Below are 22,453 nucleotides of genomic sequence, written 5' to 3' on the forward strand. Positions count from 1 at the left end.
GTATTTTACAGCAGCAAAGCAAACGCCTCCTCTATATATACCCAACCGCCCGCACCAGGAAGCTGCCACTGGCTATAGAGTGAAATAGATCCCAGTTTGAAGTGCGAAGCGTTTTCCCAAACTGTATTACTTTGCGCTGGGAAGCCCAAACATGAAACAAACTCCGAAGTTGGTGCGCCTATCGTCCTTGTCCGATGAGCAGGCCTTGGATACCAGCTTGGTCAAAAAGTCGTTTGAATTGTTTATCCACAATCTGCTCTCGGGTGTCACAGGGAACTGGAACCCTGAACATCTCCGAAAATTGATCAAGTTCCACGTTCTGCGGGATGTTGATTCGGTATCCATCTGCTTCTCCGAACTAGATGCTGCAACTCGGTCCGAGTTGGCTCCAGGCGACAAATCCGTCATCTCATGCATCTATTGCCAAGATTTGGACGAGTTTATCGTAACATCGGTAGATATTATCCGCCTCTTGGAGCATATAGTGGATGAGAAAACCTTCAAGGTGGAGGAAAAAGGTCGGATCAGAAGAAACTTGCAAATTCTCAACCCCACAACCGTTTCGTCTAAGGATCCGGTCTTACAGACATTCTACAAGCAGTTGATGGGTATGAAAAATCCTAGAACATGCAATATACAGAAAAAGATCAAGGTATTCCCCTGGTCCTCATTGAGCCTGGCCATCAAAAAGGTTCTATCCAAATACGCCATCGTAATGCGACCAGGAGAGCTACTAAAAACCGGAAACCTTCAACAGGAGTATGTTTCGTACATTCTGCCAGTAAAAAACTCGGTATTGGATAACGCTGCAAGAATGCCGATGATCTCCCCAGAGTCTCTGCTCTATCTTGAAGACCTGTTGGAGCAAATTCAGGCGTATCAGCCACATTTTTTACCACAGGCTCAATCCCCAGAGATAAACATGATCCCCCTCTCGTACACAATGGATACTCCCATGTTCCCAATGTCCCAGACGATCCCTCATACCAGTATCTACCAGGGTTACCCCGACTTGGCAATTTCAGGGGAGGAGCCGTCGTTTGTGTCCCAGTCAATGCCAACGATTCCCGTAGTTCTTCATCCCGACGATTTCAGTTTTCCTCCAATATACTACCACGATCCACAGATATTGTCAAAGGAGACATTTGCGTTGGACTACGGAGTTTTCGTCCCGCCGAGACCAGACGAGGCGGTCGAGAAGTATACCTAGGTATATACACCATTTACAAGAGCAACTATCATTAAAGTTTATAATGCGCTTGATATATGCAAATAGTTGGCTATAGATATTTGGAGAGGTGGGCCCCCTCATGTACCTTTTTCGGTGGTCGGTTCCTTTTTAAAATTACGTATGAACCATCTGCATAAATTACCTATATATTTCTCAATTGTTTTATGCGCTCAGCATCAGATCAAGCTGAAAGCGGAGTTTAGATCTCTGTTTTAATAATCTTCCGTTGTGGAGCTTTCGATTTAACGTCATTCATTTTCCTAGTAAATACCCGTGATACCGTGTATTACGCTTATCCGGATATCTCCATCGCCCGACAATCCACGTCAAACGTACCTATCAGTGAGCCCTGGTAGAAATGCAAATCGTTGATATACCAAAACAGCTTACTAACACTTATCCATCACATACAGTTCATCCTATAATAACTATTCTAGATATCCATACAAACACTCTACTCATACCCCAAGAATTTTTTTTTTTTATAAAATTCGCCCCTAATAGCATATAACACTGTCACCCTTTTTTCGTGATCATGTGCACGTGGGCTCCCACCGCGTGCGCGCCCTTCAGATGCATCCCCAGTCGCGCATAGTCGTGTCGCGCTCGGCGATTTTTCTCTACTTCAAGTTTACTTCTTGATCCATCATCACAAGTTCAACCACCGCATCACCAACAATGTCACTGGCGCCGATCGAACAGCACTACAGTGTAAGTACCCCCATAGAAACGCCCCAAGCCAATACTAACTTCCAGGCTGCGCTCGCGACGCTCGCACGGTTGAAGGCGCACCAGATGAAGGACGTCGCGCGTGCGATAGGGTTGGCGACACTGGGGCGCAAGGCCGACTTGGCAGAGCGGCTCCAGGCCCATGTGCAAACAGCATACGCAAAGGCGGATGTTGCACTCGTCGAGGCCGCACATACACTCTTCCACCAGGCAAGTTCCGGTGCACCGCTCCCTAACCACCAGGACTTGTACAACGCGCCCCGCGCCGGGCGTGCACTTCCAGTGGGGTACGCGGCGGGGCCTTCGCACTCCACAAACATCTCACAAAGTGGGGTTCAGTACGGCGTCGCCGCAACCGTGGCCCCGCCGGCAGCACCCGCCCCCAAGAAGCGCATGCCCGCGCCCGTTGCGCCTGCGATGTGCTTTCAGCCCAGCCCGTTCTACCGCCTCAAGCGCATGCTCCATGGTTCACCCATCCTCGCGGTGAGCGCGCCTGAAACCCGTGGCACCGCGAAGCTTGACTTTGTCATCAGCACCCAGGAGCAAGAACTTCTCGCTGCAGGGCCGCATGTGCAACTTCTCGCGTTCTGCGCCGCACGCGTCGCTGGCGCGCCACACGCGCTCCTCCAGTTCCCACACCCGCTCGAGCTTCACCTCAACGGGGAACTTATCAAGGACAACGTAAAGGGAATCAAGAACCGTCCGGGGACATCGCGCCCCGCGAACCTCACACCATACTACCGCGCAGCTCCGTTCACCAACGTGTTTGAAATGGTCTACGCCTTCACCAAGACCGATTTCTACGTGTCGTTCTACATCGTCGAGCGCTTCAGTGCGGAACATGCATTGGCGCAGGTCACCATGCGCGCGCCAATACCTGTGCAGCACACCGTGCAAAAAATCCGTGGTGAGTATGCGAACAGCGACGACGAGATCACCGAGGTGTCTGCGACCTTGTCACTCAAGTGTCCGCTCCTGTACATGCGAATGCAGACGCCGTGTAAGTCATTGTTCTGCCAGCACATTCAATGTTTTGATGGACTCTCGTTCTTGCAGTTACAGGAGCAGGTTCCCACGTGGCAGTGTCCGATCTGTTCGAGTCAAATCAAGTATGAAGACCTCGCGGTGTGTGAGTATATGGGTCAGGTGTTGAAGGAGACGGGAGAGGACGATGAAGTGGTGGATTTGGCTGAGGATGGAGGGTGGAAGGTTAGACGTGAAGCGAGTGAGGGGGGCGACACGAAACCGAAGGAGCTGGGCCGAGCGAAAACAGATGCAAATAATGCAAATAATGCAAATAGTGCAAATAAGGATGCAGATATGAAGGATGAGTTACCAGCGGCGAATGCGGATATGAGTATTTCAAAGGACATCGAGGTGATTTCATTGGATAGCGATAGTGAGGAGGAGAGCGAGCCGGTTGTAAAGGCAGAGCCGAAATCAGCTGCTAAGTCGACCGTGACGCTAGCTGAGAAATCCGAAGAGAGGACAAAACCGGTGTCAAATACTCACGATCTAAATGAAGGTCCGACCTCGGATGCGGCCGTCAATACAAATGTGGTGTTGACGACCGAGCGCCCGGCACATGAGAATACAATAAATTCAAATCCTACTCCATCTCCAAATTCAAATTCTATTCCAGGCGCTAGCATGCCTCTCCCAAGCCCGTACCCAACTACGAATGCGGCCATCAGCCCCCATCGATACGTGACTGCAAACCCTTCACATGCTGCTGTTTCCCAGACTGATGCCCACCCGACTGCGTATCCACATCAAACTCAATATCCCAGCCCTCACTCTAATGCGAGTGTGGCGGATCCGCAACGCAATCCCCACCCTCAAAATGTTAGCCAGAGTCATTCTCACCAAAGTGCAAAACGGACCCATTCTCACCACTTGCACAGCATAAATCCTCTGCAAAGCTCCGGAAATCCCCAAACAATACCAGCCCATACCCATCAATCGGCTACCAACGGGCACGAGTTTCCATTAGATTCCTCCCAGCTGCCGCTGCCGGGTCTTGCCGACCAGTATGTATCGTTCAGAAATCTCCACCAACGGCAGCTTCAAGCGCTGGACAGCCTCAATGGCATTCCCTCGCATATTCCGTCATTGCAGATTCGTGTGGGGCACACGCAAATCGTGCCAAATGGCAGAACTCCTCAGCCGTTGAGTCGGCCACCTCTTGGGCCCAAGGCTGTGAGCTCTCAGGCTCAACCAGCGATTGTGAACAAGCGCGTTCTGATGAATTCAGATGTGAGCCATAAACCTCTGAATTCAAAAGCTTCTACAAATACTTCCACAAACACTTCCACGGGCCCTATCACTAATGCAACCGTAAATACCACTGCAATTGCAACTGCAGATGCAAATGCAAATGGCTTTGAAGGTTCGCCTTCTCCCCCACAACGCATCTCGTGGCTCTTCCCGCCGGTACCAACGCCGCCTACGCGAACTGTCTCTCTTACGGGCGGGACCATACCCCGTGGCCCACCCGCCTCGCTGCCCAGCCTTTTCAGAGCTAACACGTCTAGCTCGCTCGCGCCGTCGCACGACGCGACGCGCAGCTTGTTCCGTAACACAGACGCGGTGCCACAAGCAAGCGTACCAAACGGATCGTTAGGCCCACGGCCAAGCTCGGGACCACCGCCGCTTAATATTAGCGGTTTCACAGGTCAGGACGTGTTGGGTATCACCCGTACAGAGCCGGAGAAGCTCCCAGGGACAGCTTCAAAGTTTCCGGCCTTGAAGATTCCTCCGAAATTCGTCGTTCCGGGAGCTACTCCGGTGACTACAGCTACAAACGGTACTTTGAGTCTGTCGAACGCGAAGAATTCCGTAGCGAGTCTCTCCTCGGGTTCTCCAGTGGCAAGTTATTCTGCGGTCTCCCTTTCGACGATCAAAGCTGTACAGTATCAACTGACCGCTAAGAACGTTGTTCAACCTGTCACTAACTCTACGGCCAATTCCACCCAAAAGATGACCCCAATGGCCAACATATCCGATACTCTCCAAAACGCCACCACCCCGGTTGGTACCTCCCCGAAGATTCCCACTCCGGCAAGCCCTGCCCAAGAAGCTACCACTCCTGGTGTGACTCTAAAGGTATCCACTCCCGTCAATATGGTTCAGCCTTTGAGTTCCCGGTCTGTAACCTCTATTACCCAAAGTCTGGCCTCGTCCAATCAGGTACCACAACTACTGGCCGTCCCTCTGACGACTCACTCCTCTTCCACCCCAACGCTTGAGTCGTCGCCATCCCTCCCAAAGCTCAACCTTTCGTGGTCTGAAAACAACGTGCTCCAGCTGGCGTCGCGGTTCTCCCCGTCACGCTTTGGCCCAGTGCCAGACGACAGCACACCCCTTACCAAATTGTATCTCAACGGTGCTTCGAAACAGTCCACGTTCCAGAAGTATCCCCACATTCCCGTCATTCCACGATTCAAAAGTAGCTTGGTCGAGTCGCCGAAGCGGAAGCACTCTGAGGAGGCGCATTCACCAGCAAAGCGCACTCCCGTGGCTGGTCTGGATGATGTTGAGGTGATTGACTTGTGCTGGTCCGATAACGAGTGAACTGGTATTGGTAGCAAGCGATACGTTAGGTAACCAATGAGGGTTAATTACCTTGTCACGTTGTCGGTTTATATACGAATAAATGGCTAACATAAAAAGGTTAGGAATAGCTCGAGTCGCACATATGGTCGTTGTACTAGTGGCGTTAATGTTGAAACCCCCCACCTGTAAAATTCGTTTAGAGTATCCGGGAATGAAAGACATTAATGGGGGGTAAGGATTTATCTCAAAATTGAGTAAGTCCCTGGGACATAAGTCCGAGCACTCGTAAATTACGCGGATGACCTATAAAGGGCCGTTATGATAATCACACGAATGACCTATGGAGGATCTTTATGGGAAATAAGACGCTGGTATCGAACTGGAGGTGGAAAACTACAACGGCCAAAATTTGACACTTGTCTCTGGTAACTCACATGTCGATCCTAGGCCCTCACTTCATTTGCTCTTTCTTAACTTTTTGATAAACCTTCATTTCTCTATAGTAACTCTCACACAAATGGAATCAAGGTTCCGGTGCTCTTTTTAAATACATTGTACCTCTGTCCAAAAAACTGGACCAAATACCGCTCCTCCACTTCAATGCGCCTGTTGAAGAAGCGCCAGAGAACTACGGCAAACCCGGCCAAACACACTGGGTTGAGCAACATGAGCTGGGTCCCAATAGCCCACCAGTAGAACCCTGCATAGCTTGGGTGTCTAGAGAAACGGTACACCCCATCGGTTACCAAGGTATGGCTGTTCTTCTTCTCCACGGCAATGAGGTGGGAGAAAGATCTCCCGGCCGTGGCCATCGCCTGGTACCGCAACACCTGGCCCGCCACCACCAAAACAAACCCAATAGTTGTCACATAGGGGTGGGAAATCTTGAACTGGGGGAAAAAGTAGTGTTCGATCATAGCCTCAGCGAGCGCACAGGCGTGAGCAGCGGTGTAGGCCAGGCCATTGGAGTACAATAAGAACGAGTCCGCCACCACCTTGTCCGCGTTGTATCGGGCCGTCACATAGTATTCTAGAAAGTGGAAAACAGCTAGGAAGCCTAGGTAGAGATTCAAAGTCTTAAAACGGAAGTAAGGAAGCAGCGTGATGGATACTCCGCAGACAAGACCGAGGATGGCAGCCGTAAGCGACACCTCATCGAGCGGATTCTCCCTGATATCGGGGTGGACATCAAGGTCTATTTCAGATTCACCGTCACTCATATAAAGGAAAGTGTGTCGGTGCTAAAAGGATATATTTGTCAATGTTAAAAGGATATGTTTATCGATGTTAAAAAGGGGAAATATGGCGAGCAGCTCGGGAGAATATATACCCAGACTGGATCAAGACAGTTCCAAATGCAATTGCCTAATCGGGATGGCCAATGAGCCGCAGGGCTCGTGACGATTTTCACTCTCCCGGGATGAGGACGATTTCTACACTGCTAATACGGCGATACTATCAACGGGATGCAATTACTATAATACAAAAGGGGGGTGGATATGGAGTTTAAGCAAGGGGTCAGCCACGGACAATGGGGAAGGCTTGCAACCGCGAAAACTCCGCATTAGGCAGTGGAAAAGAGGGGAGGTCTCTAGTTGTTGGTTCTAAATCTGTAGCCACAGGATGTACACGTGTAGAACACCGTAGCACCTTCATCGGCGGACCTGAGTTGCAAGGTGTGGTACTGCATTTCCTCGTTCCCGCACTGTGGACACTTCTCCTTGATGGTGGCACCCTCTTCCAACTCACCGGATTCCAAGGAGGTCTTTACCACCGATTTCTTGGATTTCAAAGCCGAGGGAAAGGCATCGTCCGCAGACTTCGTCACGACGCTCAAGTTTTCAAAGTTCTTGGAATGGTACGCCTTGCCACATAAAGCACAGTCCAAGGTCTTCTTGTCGGTAACAGAGTCGAGCAAGTTACCGCAATCGGTGCAGAAAATCAAGGAGCCAACAACGGACATAGTAAGATGGGGTGGGTATAAGATGTGATCCAAACTATCTCGTTTGTTAAATTTTTTTAATCTTTTTTTTTTTCACCTGTATGTAAGCGGTCGGTTGGGAAACGACTTACAGGGTAAGCCAGTCAGGGCATTGCCATCCGTAGGAATGCATCTTGATCCACAACTTGTAAATATGAATATGGAGCTCATATTGATATCAGAGTTTTATGAGCTTCCCCCAGAGTAGTCCCTCCGGTATCTGTAAGGGGGAGATCTAGAGCTCAATGAAGGTTTGGACAGGTCCTGCACATAGGTCTTGACTAATACACGAACTAGTTTCTGGCCGAACTTTCGTTAATTTTAATGAATTGTAAATTCGGAACTGGTGTTAGGGTCGACTTAAAGTTGGCTAAAAATGTCTAAATATATTTTTACCGAGATTATTGATCCAGGTAAGCATCCCGGATTGTCGGTATGAAAAGCTAATTAGGTGTAACAGAGGTACGACCGTATATCTCGCCCCAGAATATTTACAGCATACCATGGTCTCCTTCCGCGTTATGGAACTTTGTCAAACCCTCTTCAAAATAACAACATTAAGCCATGAAACGTTTTTGCCCATTTAGTTGATGTCATCGCCAGCTACGCCTTCTCCCCACAGAACCTCTAAGAAACCACCGCCCGGAACAGCACCTACTAACACAGCACCAGAGATTGCGGCCAAAGCTTCTGGTACCAGCTGTATTTATTCTCTGATGACTTCCCCTCAATAAAGTTTCTCCAATATAGCCTTTCTGGCATATCCGCCGGTTTTCAAACCCTCCAACTATTCCTTCCATGGCCTTCTTATCACGTGCTCCTGCACGTGAGATTTACGTCCACGAAAAATTCACGCGCTGGTGGCACAATAAAACAAATCAAGCCGCAAACACCCTCCGATCTGCTCCTGAACCCATAAAACACACGCTACAATGGAGATGCCAGACCTTTCCAACGCCATTATGGCGCAAGATGAGATGGGAAGACCGTTCATTATTGTGCGCGACCAGGGGAAGAAGAAGAGAGCGCACGGGATCGAAGCCACCAAGTCGCACATTCTTGCCGCCCGCGAGGTTGCCAGCATCGTCAAAACGTCCTTGGGCCCGCGCGGGTTAGACAAGATCTTGATCTCAACCGACGGTGAGATCACCATCACCAACGACGGTGCAACCATTCTTTCGCAGATGGACTTGGACAACCAGATTGCCAAGTTGCTCGTGGAGTTGTCCAAGTCGCAGGACGACGAGATCGGAGACGGGACCACCGGTGTGGTTGTACTTGCGGGCGCACTTCTCGACCAGGCGCTCGAGCTTATCGAGAAGGGGATCCATCCGATCAAGATTGCCAATGGGTTCGAGGAAGCCTGTAAGATCGCTGTCCAGCAGTTGGACGACATTGCCGACACCATCGATATCCAGAATGAAGCTAACGACACCAACTTGTTGAAGGCGGCCAAGACCTCTTTGGGGTCCAAGATCGTGTCCAAGTGTCACGACCAATTCGCGCAGATGGCGGTGGACGCCGTGTTGACCGTCGCGGACTTTGAGCACAAGACCGTGGACTTTGAGTTGATCAAGATGGAGGGTAAGGTCGGGGGTGCCCTCAAGGACTCCCAGTTGATCAAGGGGGTGATTCTAGACAAGGACTTTTCGCATCCACAGATGCCAAAGCGCGTGGAAAATGCCAAGTTGGCCATCTTGACCTGTCCGTTCGAGCCACCAAAGCCAAAGACCAAGCACAAGTTGGATATCTCGTCGGTGGATGAGTTCAAGAAGTTGCAGACTTACGAGCACGAGGTGTTTACCCAGATGATCCAGCAGGTGAAGGACTCCGGCGCCAATATGGTGATCTGTCAATGGGGTTTCGACGACGAAGCCAACCACTTGTTGTTGCAGAACCATCTCCCAGCCGTCAGATGGGTCGGTGGAAGCGAGTTGGAATTGATTGCTATCGCCACCAACGGGAGAATTGTGCCAAGGTTCGAGGACTTGACCACAGCGAAACTCGGTGAGGCCGGTGTGGTGCGCGAGTTGGAGTTTGGGACCACCCGTGACCGCATGTTGGTGATTGAAAACTGCGCCAATTCTAAGGCATGTACTGCCTTCATCAGAGGGTCCAACAAGATGATCGTAGACGAGTCGATCAGAGCATTGCACGACTCCATCTGTGTGGTGCGTAACTTGATCAAGGACAACAGAGTCGTGTACGGTGGCGGTGCTGCCGAAATCACCGCCTCCATAGCCGTCTCGGAAGCTGCCGACAAGCAGAGCGGGATCTCGCAGTATGCGTTCCGCGCGTTCGCCAACGCATTGGATGCGATTCCTATGGCGCTTGCCGAAAACTCTGGGTTGGACCCGATCAACGCCTTAACCGCCATCAAGGCCAAGCAGGTCAAGGAGCGGAACCCGAACTTGGGAGTGGACTGCTTGGGCAAGGGCACCAACGACATGAAGGAGTTGTTTGTCATTGACCCGCTCATCGGCAAAAAGCAGCAGTTGATCTTGGCCACTCAGTTGTGCAGAATGTTGTTGAAGATCAACGACGTGATCATCAGCGGAAAGGACGAATACTGATAGAGGAGCCAGCTCCGTGTACTTATAATTTTTTTTTGTTATCAGCCTTACATTGTGAAGCAATGCGGGTAAATTCTTGTGAGAAACGAGCCTGTAGATTGCGGTCTAGGGTTGATCTATTTGGTCGCTACATATTCCAATACGATTTGTGGTGCTGATGGCGCTCATGGTACATCACAAGCTCAAACTACACCAATGGAGTGTTTGGTTATTGGATCAACACTATGCGGGGCAATGTTCGTATTAGGGTCTAGGGCTTTACTTGGTTATACTAAACGACAATGATTGTAGAAACCCGAAACCGTCAAAGAGGCAAATGAGTTGCAATACACCTTAGTGTTTCTCCTTTCTGGTTAAACCCTGCATTTGTAAGCCATTAAAATTTTTGCTTTTGTTAAGCCCCTCGGCCATTTTGTTCTATGAACGTTCCCTGTATATATAGCCAAGCATGTACACAGCCTTGATGCCGAGCGTCCCGAGGCTGGTTCTTCGCGATACAACTCATAATTATTACTTCTCATGGGTATTTAGAAATTTCTGAAGCTCAATAACCTGCCTTTATGAGTAATTTACTGTTATTTTTAAATACAGAATATGTAGACTTATAATCCCACTATCAATCCTTGCTTGAGCATCACCAGCATAGCCTGCGCCCTCCCGATCTTACTCTACGACTTATTCATATGTTTGACAAGTGTATTTAAATACCTAATCAGTAGAGAACTGGCCGGTGCTTCCCAACCGCAGTGATTAGCCGATTCAGCTCACCGTATATTGTTTCCAATATTATTCACCCACCGTCTGTTCTTCTCTTGCGCCCCGGTCGTGTCTCACCCACCCCCCCTCCCAGTCTCTTGTCAGGCTCTATCGGATAACGTATTTCTGCCACCCCGTCAACCTCTCTACCACTCCCAATTGCAACCACAACCAAAATGGCATCAATCAACACACCAGCCGTGGTGATGGGTACGTACGATTACCAGCCTATTATCAATCAATACTAACATCCCGCAGACAAGTACGTGGTAGTGTCCCTTTTTGGCCTTATCGAGGCATCCCAATGGCACTTACTAACCCCTTTAGCGGTACCGGTTTAACCAAGTTGGGTTTGGCCGGTAACGATTCGCCATCCTTCGTTTTCCCAACCACAATTGCCACACGCTCGACCTCTGCGTCGTCCAAACCTTCGAAGCTGACGTACCTCTCGGGGAAATCGTCCAACGTGGCCTCCAAGCGCGGCACAGAGGACTTGGACTTTTTCATCGGTGACGAGGCGCTCAGTGCGGCGAATGGCCCGAACTATAGTTTATCGTATCCAATTAGGCACGGGCAGATCGATAATTGGGACCACATGGAGCGGTTCTGGGAAAGCTCCATTTTCAAGTACTTGAGATGCGAGCCGGAAGACCACTACTTCCTCATGACCGAACCGCCGTTGAATCCGCCGGAAAACAGAGAAAACTTGGCGGAAATCATGTTTGAGTCGTTCAACTGCGCCGGTTTATATATTGCGGTGCAGGCGGTGTTGGCGTTGGCGGCCTCCTGGACGAGCTCCAAGGTGCAAGACAGATCGTTGACCGGGACGGTGATCGACTCTGGTGACGGTGTGACGCACGTTATTCCCGTGGCTGAAGGCTATGTCATTGGCTCTGCAATCAAAAACATCCCGATTGCGGGACGTGACATTACGTTGTTCATCCAGTCGCTCCTCAGAGACAGAGGCGAGTCCGATACCTCGTTGAGAACGGCCGAGAAAATCAAGCAGGACTTCTGCTACGTGTGCCCGGACATTGTCAAGGAGTTCACCAAGTTCGACTCGCACCCAGACAAGTTTGCGCAGTATATGGTAGAGACGACCCAGCAGCGGAAGGTGGTGGACGTGGGCTATGAGCGTTTCCTTGCTCCGGAAATCTTCTTCAACCCAGAAATCGCGTCCTCTGACTTTCTCACCCCACTTCCAACCGTGGTCGACCAAGTCATCCAGGCGTCGCCGATCGACGTTAGAAAGGGCTTGTACAAGAACATTGTGCTTTCCGGGGGTTCCACCATGTTCAAGGACTTTGGGCGCCGTTTGCAGCGCGACATCAAGGACATTGTCAAGGAGCGCATCCAGTTAAGCGAGAGATTGTCCGGCTCCAAGAGCACCGGTGTGGATGTGAATGTTATTTCCCACAGAAGACAGAGAAATGCCGTCTGGTTCGGAGGCTCCTTGTTGGCCCAAACTGCAGAGTTCAAGAGCTACTGTCACACCAAGCAGGACTACGATGAGTACGGGCCAAACATTGTCCGTAACTTCTCCTTGTTTGGTGTACCATAGTTGTACGTGTACACATTTTGATTTGAACTATAATTTGTAGGTAAATAGAGGAGATGCATATCCAGTCAGTGGGAGCTGATCGGAAATAGGGCACTAGCGCTGATCTTGGGGAGTTACGCATTGGCGAAGCTCAAAGGTTAATTGTCGTATCAAAAGATATGCATGTGATACACAATAGCTATCACCCAAGACAGTGTGTATGCACCCATACTTCGTATTGTCATGTTGAAGTTTTGTTTATTCTGTTCTAATAAAGCCCATTCTGGCCCCCATCTTATACCCTTAATGGCCGACCGCGCCGCACTGCGCTTCCAGCCTGTAGATTAGCGGTACAACATTACATAAAAATTTCCACCCTCTATTTTCTATTCTTGTCAAACAGGTAGCTATGCCCAAACTTCTCGTCTCGGAGCAGCTTTCCACGCTTATATCTCAATCTAACCTTTCCGAAGATGCTAAGGAGGCATTGAAGACCAAAGACTACATCACCCACAGTGAGCTCTTTGAGTTTTACAAATCCCAATCGCCAACACCAGCCTTCGCTGACTTGTTGAAATCCACATCCGTATACAAGCCGGCAAAGATTGTTGAAGAGGTTCCAAAGACTAAAGAGTACTTGAAAACAATGCGGCAGTTGCGTTTGAGAAAGGAAGAGGAAGACTACCAGCGGTTGGTCAATCCACACGTCTCCACCTACGATCAGAACTCGCTCAGAGAGGACGCCCCACTTACCCCGGCGCAGGCAACCAAGGAGCTCAAATCCCAAATAACCACCATTATTAATATCTTGTTGAGCGTAGGCTCGGTGGTTTACGCGATTTGGTACTGGACCAACACTTCGTGGAAGTTGAACGACGCCTACAGGGTGCTACTATGCTTATTCTTTGGTATTCTTGTATTGGTGGCCGAGGTGGTAGTCTTCAACGGTTACTTAACCAAGATTGACGATGCAAAGAAGACGGAAAGGCGAAAAAAGGAGGTCAAAAGCGTGGTGGAGACGTATGAAATCGGCAAGCTGGTTTATAAGCAAAAGTAACTGGGGGAGGTGCCTGGCTTTTGCGAGCCCTCGTTATCTCCCAGTAACGGAGATAAGAGGAGGCGGCGGCTTCATATCTTCGAATGCTACGCCTCTCCTACGGTGCAGCGAGATTACGGCCAAGTCCCTAGAAATAGACGTTAGTGGTTGATGCACAACTAGTTCGCGGTAGTACTCACTCTAACATCAACGTCTTGTAGTAACTCCACTTGACGATGACCATGGCAATCCGCACAAAGTTGAAATTGGGCCATAGCACATCCACGAACTCAATCGTGGAGTTGTAGTTGGACTGCCACAACATAAAGTCGCTCAAACGGGTGTGGCCGCTGGTTCTGATCAAAATGTCCACATGGGGGGAGTCTGCGCCGAAATACATGTTGTCGTACAATACTTTCTGGTCAATTTCATCAATAGAGAGCTCACCCTTGTCCACTTTATGGAGCACGGTCTTGATGGAATTGGCGATGTCGTCGCGGGACGTGTATGGAAAGCAGACATTGAGGGTGTACGTATACTCCTTGGAGGAAGCATCCTCGATCCGCATGAGATCCGTGAGGATGTCCTCGGGAATCATACCCTTGTTTCCGATAATCCTGATTCTCAAGCCTTCCTTGCCCGTGAAGTTTCTATTCGTTAGTATTGCGGCTTGGAGAGGCCATAGGGGTAGTCTTACGAATCGTTTAAAGTCTGGAGCTTCTCCCTCAACATCCCAAATAAGGTATCGATTTCGGCCTTTGGTCGGTTGAAGTTTTCGATCGAGAAGGCATATACGGTGACGGTGTCGATTCCAAACTTGTACGATGCCTCCAAAACCTGCATCTGTTAGTGTTGTATAAAGAGATCTCACTGCAGTACTTACTTTAGCGAGGGATTGGGCCCCTGCGATGTGCCCGTCTTTCAATTGCAAGTTGTTTTGTTTGGCAAATCTTCTGTTTCCATCCATAATGAGTGCAATATGTTTCGGGACTGGGCCGGTTCGGATGATGTGGGTAAGAACCCGCTGCGCAAATTCGGCGGCATATTTCAAAAGGAACGAATGGTCAAAGGTGCGGAAAAGCCATGAACGGGTCATTTTACAGTGGTTCAAAGGTATGATTAGTTGGGCCTGGGATATTGAAAGGGTAACTGAATTAATGGAAAGAGAGTTAGTTAGAAATGGTAACGCGGCGGCTAATAAATAGCAAAACGGTTGCCTCTGCAAAACGGTCTCTTGTGGCAGGAACGCACCTCGTTACACGCGGTGGTATCCAGGACGACTCTGGTGCCATTTTCATGTGCAAAATTAGCACTGAGGCAATGCTTATCATAAAGGATTAAAATTTTGATCAAATGGAGCTATGTTTTATATATGGTAATTTGCGATAAATTTGGCTGGTCTGGAAACTTCTCCAGTTAAATTTTCGTAAGTTACAAACGTTAACGTGGTTTCTGTGTCTACTATTACCGCGTAGACTGAATATACTTAATTGGTTAATTGATTGGCTAAATCCTTGAAGTCTGGAGATTCAGTTCCTTATTTGACCATTTTCGATTAAGTGTTGATACTTTGTAATAAGCATCGTCTCAGTACTAATTTTTCATGTGAAAGTAGCCCTGAGTCGTCCTAGGATACTGCGTTTCCCATTATTCTATATTTCAATACCAAACCATAAAAAATATCCACCTCTCGGAGTAAGGGGTTAAGCTACGCTAAAATTACAATTAGTTGGAGCCCACTAGTGTAATCCCAAAATCTTTTGGTTATTTATACCATAGTCACTTACAAAACTGTTTCCACAGAGCTATCTGAAAAATGCGTACAAACACGCATCAGACAAGATTTGGTTACCCCTATATTCACAAGCCAAAGCATCTGAGGCGCATTAGTTATATATCCAACCCGATCCCCTTCCAACCTAGTATTTTCAGTAAATATCTTAACTTGCTCCTAAAGCATGTAATCATGGCTAAATATTTAAGTTGCGAATTATCGTCACTATGATTGCTACGGCCGATATAGCCACTCTTTGGTTTCCACACCGCCGATATTATGGTTTAGACGAATACAATTAGCTTCCTTAGCCTCCCGGTATATCACATGCTTTTCCTGGATGCCCACTTGGCTTCGAGTTCGTGTTATGCACCTGCTCGCGCCGCGTTACCTGCCAAATCGGGAAACTCCCATATACCCACAGATCCGGCAGACAAAACTTTAGCGCTACATCTGTCAGATCACACCAACCTCCTCATTTCAACCACCAATGTCCTCCAAGATGAATAGAAGACCGGTACCATCGTCCACCGTTTCTGCCTCCTCGGTAGCTACTGACAACTCAGTTTCGGACTCGCGCAAGCGCCAGTCGAGACGCGACGATGCGATCAGACGCAAAATCGAAAGCGACTTGAACAAGAAAAGACCCGTCCAGACGCCCACCAAGAAGCATAGAAAGGCAGATCCCGGTACGGTCTTATCCTTGAAACCATCCGAGCCGATCATCTGCAAGCCGTCTGCCACTGTCTACGAGGTGGCCCAGTTAATGAGCGCCAAGCGCGAGAACTGCATTCTTGTGGTTGATGAGTACGAGAACCAGTTACGCGGGATCTTCACCGCCAAAGACTTGGCATTCAGAGTCGTCGGAAAGGGCTTGAAGGCTACCGCCGTCACCATCGACCAAATCATGACCCCAAACCCCATGTGTGCCACCACCGCCACAGCCGCCTCGGAAGCCTTGAACTTGATGGTGCTGAAAGGCTTCAGGCACTTGCCGGTTTTGGACGACGTCAGTCGCATTGTGGGTGTGTTGGACATTACCAAGTGCTACAACGAGGCAATGGTGAAGTTGGAGCGGATGTACCAGTCGTCCAAGAAGTTGTATGACGCGTTGGACTCGGTCAACAGCGAGATGGGCATGGGCCAGCAGCCGTTAGAAGTTTTGAACTACTTTGAAAACTTAAAGACCAAGATGAACGGGCCCACGTTAGAGACGGTCCTTGATGAAAAGGCCGTTCCGGTGTACGTGAACGTCAAGTCTTCGGTCTACGAAGCCACTGTGTTGATGAAGGAGCACCACACGACCGCGGTTTTGGTCAGAGACGGTGACGACTCCCAGGTGAGCGGGATCTTCACCTCCAAGGATGTGGTTTTGAGGGTGATTGCCGCTGGGTTGGACCCGAAAACCGTCTCTGTTATCCGAGTCATGACCCCGCAGCCGGACGTCTCGGACAAGGGCGTGTCAATTCAGGCGGCATTGAGAAAGATGTTTGAGGGCCACTTCTTGAACTTGCCAGTGACCGAGGATGGCGAAATCATCGGGATCGTCGAGGTGTTGAAGTTGACCTATGCCACCCTACACCAGATCAAGGCCATCCAGTCCAAGGACGATAACGGGAACGAAATCGAGGGACCTGCCTGGAACCGCTTCTGGACCGGTTTTGACAACGACCTCGACTCCGACTCCGTCCACTCCGACTCCATGCTCGATATCCCGGAAGTTACCCAGTCTGAGCTCAACAGTTTCAACATCAACGACCTCGGGCCGTCCGACTCCATCTCCTTGAACGGACGTTCCAATTTGAACCCGGGCTACGAAAAGGAACAGGTGGAGCACGTTCCGTATGCCTTCAAGTTCAAGTCTCCAATCGGCAGAGTCCACAGGATTAGCTTGAAACCCGTGGACGGTGTAGACGCACTTAGAGAGCTCATCACCTCCAAATTGGGCCTGCAGGACTTTTCTGTGCTTTCCGTCTATAGCTTGAGCTCCGACGCTGAGGGCGAAGCCACCGGGAGGACTGAGGATATCCGGGGTAATTTTGCCATTTCTTACGTCGACGACGAGGGCGACATCGTAGCCATCACCTCCAACCAGGACTTGATCGACTGCGTGTTGATCAACAAACGGCAGGCGAACGAGAAAGCCGATTTGTACATCCACAACCCCCATGCCTCTAGCAATTTGATTTACTGCAACACCCCAGCCGCCAAGCACGCGCCAAAGAACGATTCGAGGGGCGGTGCTGAATTCATTCCAGGTGTGGCCAACGAGGTCTTGCTCTCGGGCGCTTTGTTAGCGTTGGCTACGTCTATTGTGATTGTCTTCTCCCTCGGCCGGAAGTAGAGAGGGGGGGTGAATGAGCTTGCATGCTTTTGTGAGTTCTGGGTGTTAGAAGGGGTAGGTATGCTCTTTCCATCGGTGGTTGTGCAGGATTTGGTCCTCCCATGGCATGAAGGGCTGATGATGCATCGTACATATGTAATTTAACGAAATACGAAAGAACTTGTAGAAGTGCAAGCGGCACCAACAATGACTTACAGCATGGAGGTATGACGCTAATATCTATACGTATTGTCTGGCCAGCACACTTCCAGGCTGAATGGTGCCTGTTTCAATTGGAATAGCTGGTACACCCAGTCATTCATGCGCCAATGGTAATGCAATGATTCAGATGTCTAAATTTTTCCGTTTACAAACTAGCAGATACATTTCAACTTTTGTCACGTAAATTCAAGTCCCACTACCGCATCAGTCAAAGGAAAACGACATCCGTTTCAACAGTGATTACTCCCGCCCAAGAACATCTGACGGGTGGAGCTTCCGGTTCATTACTCGGTAAATCAGCTACACTTCCCAAAACATTATTGATTGAAACCTCTCTAAAGATACTTCCTGCGCCCTACGCAATAGTAGCGTACTCCATTTCGTTGGAGTTTTCGTACTCATACATGTCCAAGGCCACGACAGCACTGTCTCTGACCACTTCGTCTTCGTCCTCCAAGAAAGACTTCAAGACTGGGAGGACCTCATCGGTAGCAATCGCCCCCAAGGCCTCAGCTGCCTCGTGTCTGACCATCCCAGCCTCAGACTTGTCTTGCAACACCTTGATCAAGGATGGGACAGTGACGGGGTTGCATATCTGGCCAAACACGTACGCAATTTCGTGCTTGAACAACGCAGAAGGATCGGCAAACCCAGAGGCCAACGCCAAGCAGGCCTCGTCGGTGCTGATGTCTCTCAAGCGGAACATGGCTCTGTATCTCTCGAACAACGGCTTGTCCTGGTCGTTCAAGATGTTCTGCAACTTTTCAATCTTGTAGTCCTGGTCGATGGACAATGGAGGTGCTGGATCTACGGATGAGTAAGCCGACTTTTCCAAGTTCTCCTGCTTGAACTCTTCGCTGGTTTCGTAGTTAATCTTCGCAATCGCCAACTCACAGGTCTGTCTGATCTCAATGAGCGGGTCATTCTTGAAGTATTCCTCCAACAACGGCAAGGATTCGGTGTCAATCAACGCCCCCAAGGCCTCGGCAGCCTCGTGTCTAACCATGCATTGCTGCTTGTCGTTGGCCAAGACCTCTCTCAAGTGCGGGGCGGAGTGAAGATTCTTTGACTGGCCCAAAACATAAGCAACCTCGTGCTTTAACAACTCTGAGTCATCCGCAAACGCCTCGGCAATGTATTCCACGGCGGTGTTGGCCTTTTCGCGGTTCTGCTTGAACTCTTCACCGATGCACTTCAAGTTGAACAACGCGCGGAACCTGAGCGCCAAGGAGGAGTCCCCAGACTTGTTGACCAAAATGTCTCTTAATTGTTCCAAGGATGCGGCGTCGACATCGACTTCAGCAGGTTTTTCAGCGCTCATGATGTGTATAAAAGGGTTGGAGAGGAAAAGAAAGAGTAGAGATTAATGGTACGATTGGAATTTTTCAAGCACCGGAACAATTTTTTTTTCCGTTTCTTTTTTTGATATGCATGCGATACAGGAGAAGCCAAGGCCAGACTCTGGTAATCTATATGGAAGGAGCCGAAGCCAGGCTCTGGTAGTTTACACAGAAGAGAAACGAAAACCGTGGGGTCTAATGATGAAACTGTTAACTAAATCATTTACTCTTGGATGGAACAAGTTCCGGGACATGGTTTGGCCTTCAGAGCTACTGCGCGAAAGACTAAGGATATGCACATGCTGGTGAAGCGGCGTGCATCTTCACATGGCTCAGGATGCGAATGTAGCTATTCAGCAACCAAATCACACTTGCAATCGTTATTAGTCAAGATTGTGCTTGAAATCTGTGGAAAGTAATGTATGTCATACGAGACAGCCCATCGTTACCGTTAATCCCGATACCAGTTGATTGTATATGAGAACCCTGCCAAATACCTCGCATCCACGATCTGTAATTTTCATGTGCACGCCGTTGAGCAATTGGGTTTGTGGGGCAACTCGCATATATCGGCAACACCAACAAGGTCGGGCTTACAAACAATATTCAGAAGAATCAGTAAACAGGGCAATAAACTGGTGGCTGGTTTAATGAACCTGTTACAATAGATCTAAAGCTGGTTACCTAGGATTGGGTCGAACTCTCAACCAGAGATTCTGGCTGAACCAAACGCTGAAAACTGGATATGCCAGATGCCGAAGGGTTTTAGAAAGATTGTTCACCAAATTGGAATTTTCTTTCAAACTTACAATGGTATTAGAAGGAGTATTGGACTAGACTGAAATCCTTTTTCAAACTTACAATGATACTAGAAAGAGTATTGGACTAGGTTGAGATCCCTTTTCGGTACTACGTAAAAGTGGATATGGCCGGAAATCTCATTATAGCATCCGTATATTTCACAGCCGGGATATGACATATCACTCTTTGATATCGCAGCCTCAAGTTTCACATCACCCTTCATATATCTCGTCCGTTGTGGCATACACTCACTTTTCGTCTCATATCCGCGTTTTCTATTCCTTAAATAAATACGAACATTCGGAACCATCCTTAGTCGTAGAGTCAGTTACACGCAACAACCCCTTCTCCGCTAACATAATAAGCCACTTCCCCATGCCGCCAGCGGCGCCCGTCTGTTCGGTGAGTCTCCGAGTGCGTGTTCGCTCCATGGCCTGTTTCATAAACTCTCCCTTCTCGGAAGAGCCGCCAATCGTCGCCAATATTTCGCTCTTTATAGCGTCGTTGTTCAACAAAAGACGCGCACAGACGACAGAAACGTCCACACGATACTTGTCGAGAAGCGTGTGAAGCTGCGACGGAGACGTGTCGGATAGCGTTGTCTGGGAAACGGCGATGATATACTGCTTAGGAGTAAACTCAGGCTCTTCGGTGGAGCGTTCCACAAGATACAGAGAAAAGGGGTCCTCCAGGGACGTTATTTCCTGGTTGGCACGGGCAAAAAGTAAATCCTCGATCTTTTCGGCGTGGTACACGGTGGTATCCAACTCCCCCAAGAGTTTGAGCCAGGATATATCGGTGGTTAACTTTCCCGTATGCTGGAGCACAATAACCACCGGGTAATCGTTCAAGATGTTAATGTACCTCCCCACCACGAGCTGATCCGGCCCATCCAACCCATAGCTCCCGGGGTTTGACGCCATCCGCCGTCTCTTTTCCGCGAGAGTCTTGGGATACGGCACGTGCCGCAACCGCAAGTCCTGGACAAAGTTCCAGCTTTGGTCATCATTGAGGAGCTTCGCAGAGACTCGATCTGCAAGGGCGGATGCATAGAGCGGTTTCAACACCTCACGCATCATGGGAGAAAAAAGCTTGGGATCAAGCGCTAGGGTTTTCGGTCTGGACTCTTTCGTGATATACTGCTCCTTGAACAACTTGGACGCTGTGGCGGCTTTGTTACTAGGGGAGGTGGCCAGGAACTGATGCCTGATGTACTCATCTGGCGGGACTACTAAGTCTTGGAACCGTGGTAGTACCGTCCGTGTCGGGATAGGAACGAGCCGCTTCATAAATGCCAGAAAATGAGGGCTTAGTATGGGAGAGTGCCTTGTATGACAAGTCTTATCGTTATATTTAAAGGCCGGCATGAGACGTCTAAAGTTTAAACCAATCCGGCAGATAAATCTATTGGAAATTTTTCGGAATGGCTCTGCACGACTTTTAAACAATCTGCTCTCTCGCTCCACACATCACTGGCCTTACCTCCACATCATCATGTCCGACGAAGAAGTGTTGGACTTTGGTCTTTTCGAAGAACCGAATGATTTCCGCCCTCCCCCACCAGCTGCGCACTTTGTCACCTACGACAGGGTCTTGAAGGACGCGTCCCCAGCGCAAATCCCCCTCCGCCTTGTGGGGACCTCCCCGCTATGGGGTCACTTGTTGTGGAACGCCGGGAAGTACACTGCTAACTATATCGACGAACACGTGGAATTATCCAAGGGCAAAAAGGTCTTGGAGTTGGGTGCGGCGGCCGCTTTGCCGTCCTTAGTGTGTGGCTTGAACGGCGCCGCCAAGGTGGTGTGCACCGACTACCCAGACCCAGACTTGATTGCCAACATCCAGTACAACGTGGATCACTGCGAGGGATTGACTCTGGAGAAGGTGGTGGTCAAGGGCTATATCTGGGGGAACGACACCGCCGAGTTAACCTCTGAGATCAACGATGAAAAGTTCGACCTCATCATCTTGTCCGACTTGGTCTTCAACCATACAGAGCACTTGAAACTTTTGCAGACCTGCAAGGATTGTCTTTCCCCTGATGGAAAGTTGTTTGTTGTGTTCTCGCCTCACAGACCATGGCTCCTCGAGAACGACTTGGAGTTCTTCGAGACCGCCAAGGACTACGGCTTCAGATCCGAAAAGAACGACTTGGTGGTGTGGAAGCCGATGTTTGAGGAGGACGACGAGACTGCGGAAATTAGAGCAAGGGTCTACTCGTTCTTCTTGTACCCAGAATGGTAGAAAGTGTAAGATAGGTTCAATAAAAGAGTTAAATAGGACAAGTAATACGGGCGGTGGATTCAAATAACCAATATACGGTTAATGTATAGAACGAAGCCTGAGGAGGTTGTGAGGTTTAAAAGTAGCGGTATATAGTTAAGTGTCGCCTGGGGAATAAGTGTATTATGACAAGCACAGGGATCTGGGGGTAGAATAGAAAGGGTAAGTCATGACGAAATTTCAACGTCAAGGCTACATTTCTACGCAACAAATGTCATTGAAATCAATCCTCGCTAACATTAATTGATCCTATATTTGAGGTTCTCCACGACACATCCTTTAAAATCGGCATATTGCTTGTATTAGAGT

General features: G+C 49.2%; 12 protein-coding genes across 12 annotated transcripts; 7 read left to right on the forward strand and 5 right to left on the reverse strand.

The window, feature by feature from the left end:
* Positions 1–151: 151 nt before the first annotated feature.
* On the forward strand, positions 152–1,210 carry BABINDRAFT_165345 (uncharacterized protein; the record flags this gene model as incomplete). Its single annotated transcript, XM_019130326.1, has 1 exon — positions 152–1,210. One exon carries the CDS (start codon positions 152–154, stop codon positions 1,208–1,210), a length of 1,059 nt encoding a protein of 352 aa, XP_018987154.1.
* Positions 1,211–1,896: 686 nt separating this feature from the next.
* SIZ1 (SUMO ligase) lies at positions 1,897–5,533 on the forward strand (the record flags this gene model as incomplete). Its single annotated transcript, XM_019126925.1, has 3 exons — positions 1,897–1,942; positions 1,988–3,485; positions 3,909–5,533. The coding sequence occupies exons 1-3, from the start codon at positions 1,910–1,912 to the stop codon at positions 5,531–5,533; spliced, it is 3,156 nt and encodes a 1,051-aa protein (XP_018987155.1). The 5' UTR covers positions 1,897–1,909.
* Positions 5,534–5,958: 425 nt separating this feature from the next.
* BABINDRAFT_160060 (protein-S-isoprenylcysteine O-methyltransferase) lies at positions 5,959–6,810 on the reverse strand. Its single transcript, XM_019128031.1, has one exon. The coding sequence runs from the start codon at positions 6,733–6,735 to the stop codon at positions 6,025–6,027; it is 711 nt and encodes a 236-aa protein (XP_018987156.1). The 5' UTR covers positions 6,736–6,810; the 3' UTR covers positions 5,959–6,024.
* A 54-nt stretch (positions 6,811–6,864) lies between these two features.
* RPA12 (DNA-directed RNA polymerase I core subunit) lies at positions 6,865–7,500 on the reverse strand. The gene has a single exon (XM_019128032.1). The coding sequence runs from the start codon at positions 7,476–7,478 to the stop codon at positions 7,107–7,109; it is 372 nt and encodes a 123-aa protein (XP_018987157.1). The 5' UTR covers positions 7,479–7,500; the 3' UTR covers positions 6,865–7,106.
* A 900-nt stretch (positions 7,501–8,400) lies between these two features.
* Positions 8,401–10,465, forward strand: CCT5 (chaperonin-containing T-complex subunit). The gene has a single exon (XM_019128033.1). It carries the CDS (start codon positions 8,429–8,431, stop codon positions 10,067–10,069), a length of 1,641 nt encoding a protein of 546 aa, XP_018987158.1. The 5' UTR covers positions 8,401–8,428; the 3' UTR covers positions 10,070–10,465.
* Positions 10,466–10,979: 514 nt separating this feature from the next.
* ARP3 (actin-related protein 3) lies at positions 10,980–12,603 on the forward strand. Its single transcript, XM_019128034.1, has 2 exons — positions 10,980–11,039; positions 11,153–12,603. The coding sequence occupies exons 1-2, from the start codon at positions 11,002–11,004 to the stop codon at positions 12,384–12,386; spliced, it is 1,272 nt and encodes a 423-aa protein (XP_018987159.1). The 5' UTR covers positions 10,980–11,001; the 3' UTR covers positions 12,387–12,603.
* A 171-nt stretch (positions 12,604–12,774) lies between these two features.
* VPH2 (Vph2p) lies at positions 12,775–13,422 on the forward strand (the record flags this gene model as incomplete). The annotated part of the gene is made up of 1 exon (XM_019131568.1): positions 12,775–13,422. The coding sequence occupies one exon, from the start codon at positions 12,775–12,777 to the stop codon at positions 13,420–13,422; it is 648 nt and encodes a 215-aa protein (XP_018987160.1).
* Positions 13,423–13,597: 175 nt separating this feature from the next.
* On the reverse strand, positions 13,598–14,497 carry SRT1 (ditrans,polycis-polyprenyl diphosphate synthase; the record flags this gene model as incomplete). Its single annotated transcript, XM_019130327.1, has 3 exons — positions 13,598–14,051; positions 14,099–14,244; positions 14,285–14,497. The coding sequence occupies 3 exons, from the start codon at positions 14,495–14,497 to the stop codon at positions 13,598–13,600; spliced, it is 813 nt and encodes a 270-aa protein (XP_018987161.1).
* Positions 14,498–15,645: 1,148 nt separating this feature from the next.
* Positions 15,646–17,675, forward strand: BABINDRAFT_160065 (uncharacterized protein). Its single transcript, XM_019128035.1, has one exon. It carries the CDS (start codon positions 15,666–15,668, stop codon positions 17,517–17,519), a length of 1,854 nt encoding a protein of 617 aa, XP_018987162.1. The 5' UTR covers positions 15,646–15,665; the 3' UTR covers positions 17,520–17,675.
* Positions 17,676–17,897: 222 nt separating this feature from the next.
* Positions 17,898–19,137, reverse strand: BABINDRAFT_160066 (deoxyhypusine monooxygenase). Its single transcript, XM_019128036.1, has one exon. It carries the CDS (start codon positions 19,039–19,041, stop codon positions 18,076–18,078), a length of 966 nt encoding a protein of 321 aa, XP_018987163.1. The 5' UTR covers positions 19,042–19,137; the 3' UTR covers positions 17,898–18,075.
* Positions 19,138–19,896: 759 nt separating this feature from the next.
* Positions 19,897–21,196, reverse strand: BABINDRAFT_160067 (uncharacterized protein). The gene has a single exon (XM_019128037.1). The coding sequence runs from the start codon at positions 21,148–21,150 to the stop codon at positions 20,137–20,139; it is 1,014 nt and encodes a 337-aa protein (XP_018987164.1). The 5' UTR covers positions 21,151–21,196; the 3' UTR covers positions 19,897–20,136.
* A 109-nt stretch (positions 21,197–21,305) lies between these two features.
* BABINDRAFT_160068 (S-adenosylmethionine-dependent methyltransferase) lies at positions 21,306–22,143 on the forward strand. The gene has a single exon (XM_019128038.1). It carries the CDS (start codon positions 21,356–21,358, stop codon positions 22,103–22,105), a length of 750 nt encoding a protein of 249 aa, XP_018987165.1. The 5' UTR covers positions 21,306–21,355; the 3' UTR covers positions 22,106–22,143.
* Positions 22,144–22,453: the final 310 nt, after the last annotated feature.

The sequence above is a fragment of the Babjeviella inositovora genome (assembly GCF_001661335.1).
Source record: "Babjeviella inositovora NRRL Y-12698 unplaced genomic scaffold BABINscaffold_2, whole genome shotgun sequence".
NCBI lineage: Eukaryota > Fungi > Ascomycota > Pichiomycetes > Serinales > Babjeviella > Babjeviella inositovora.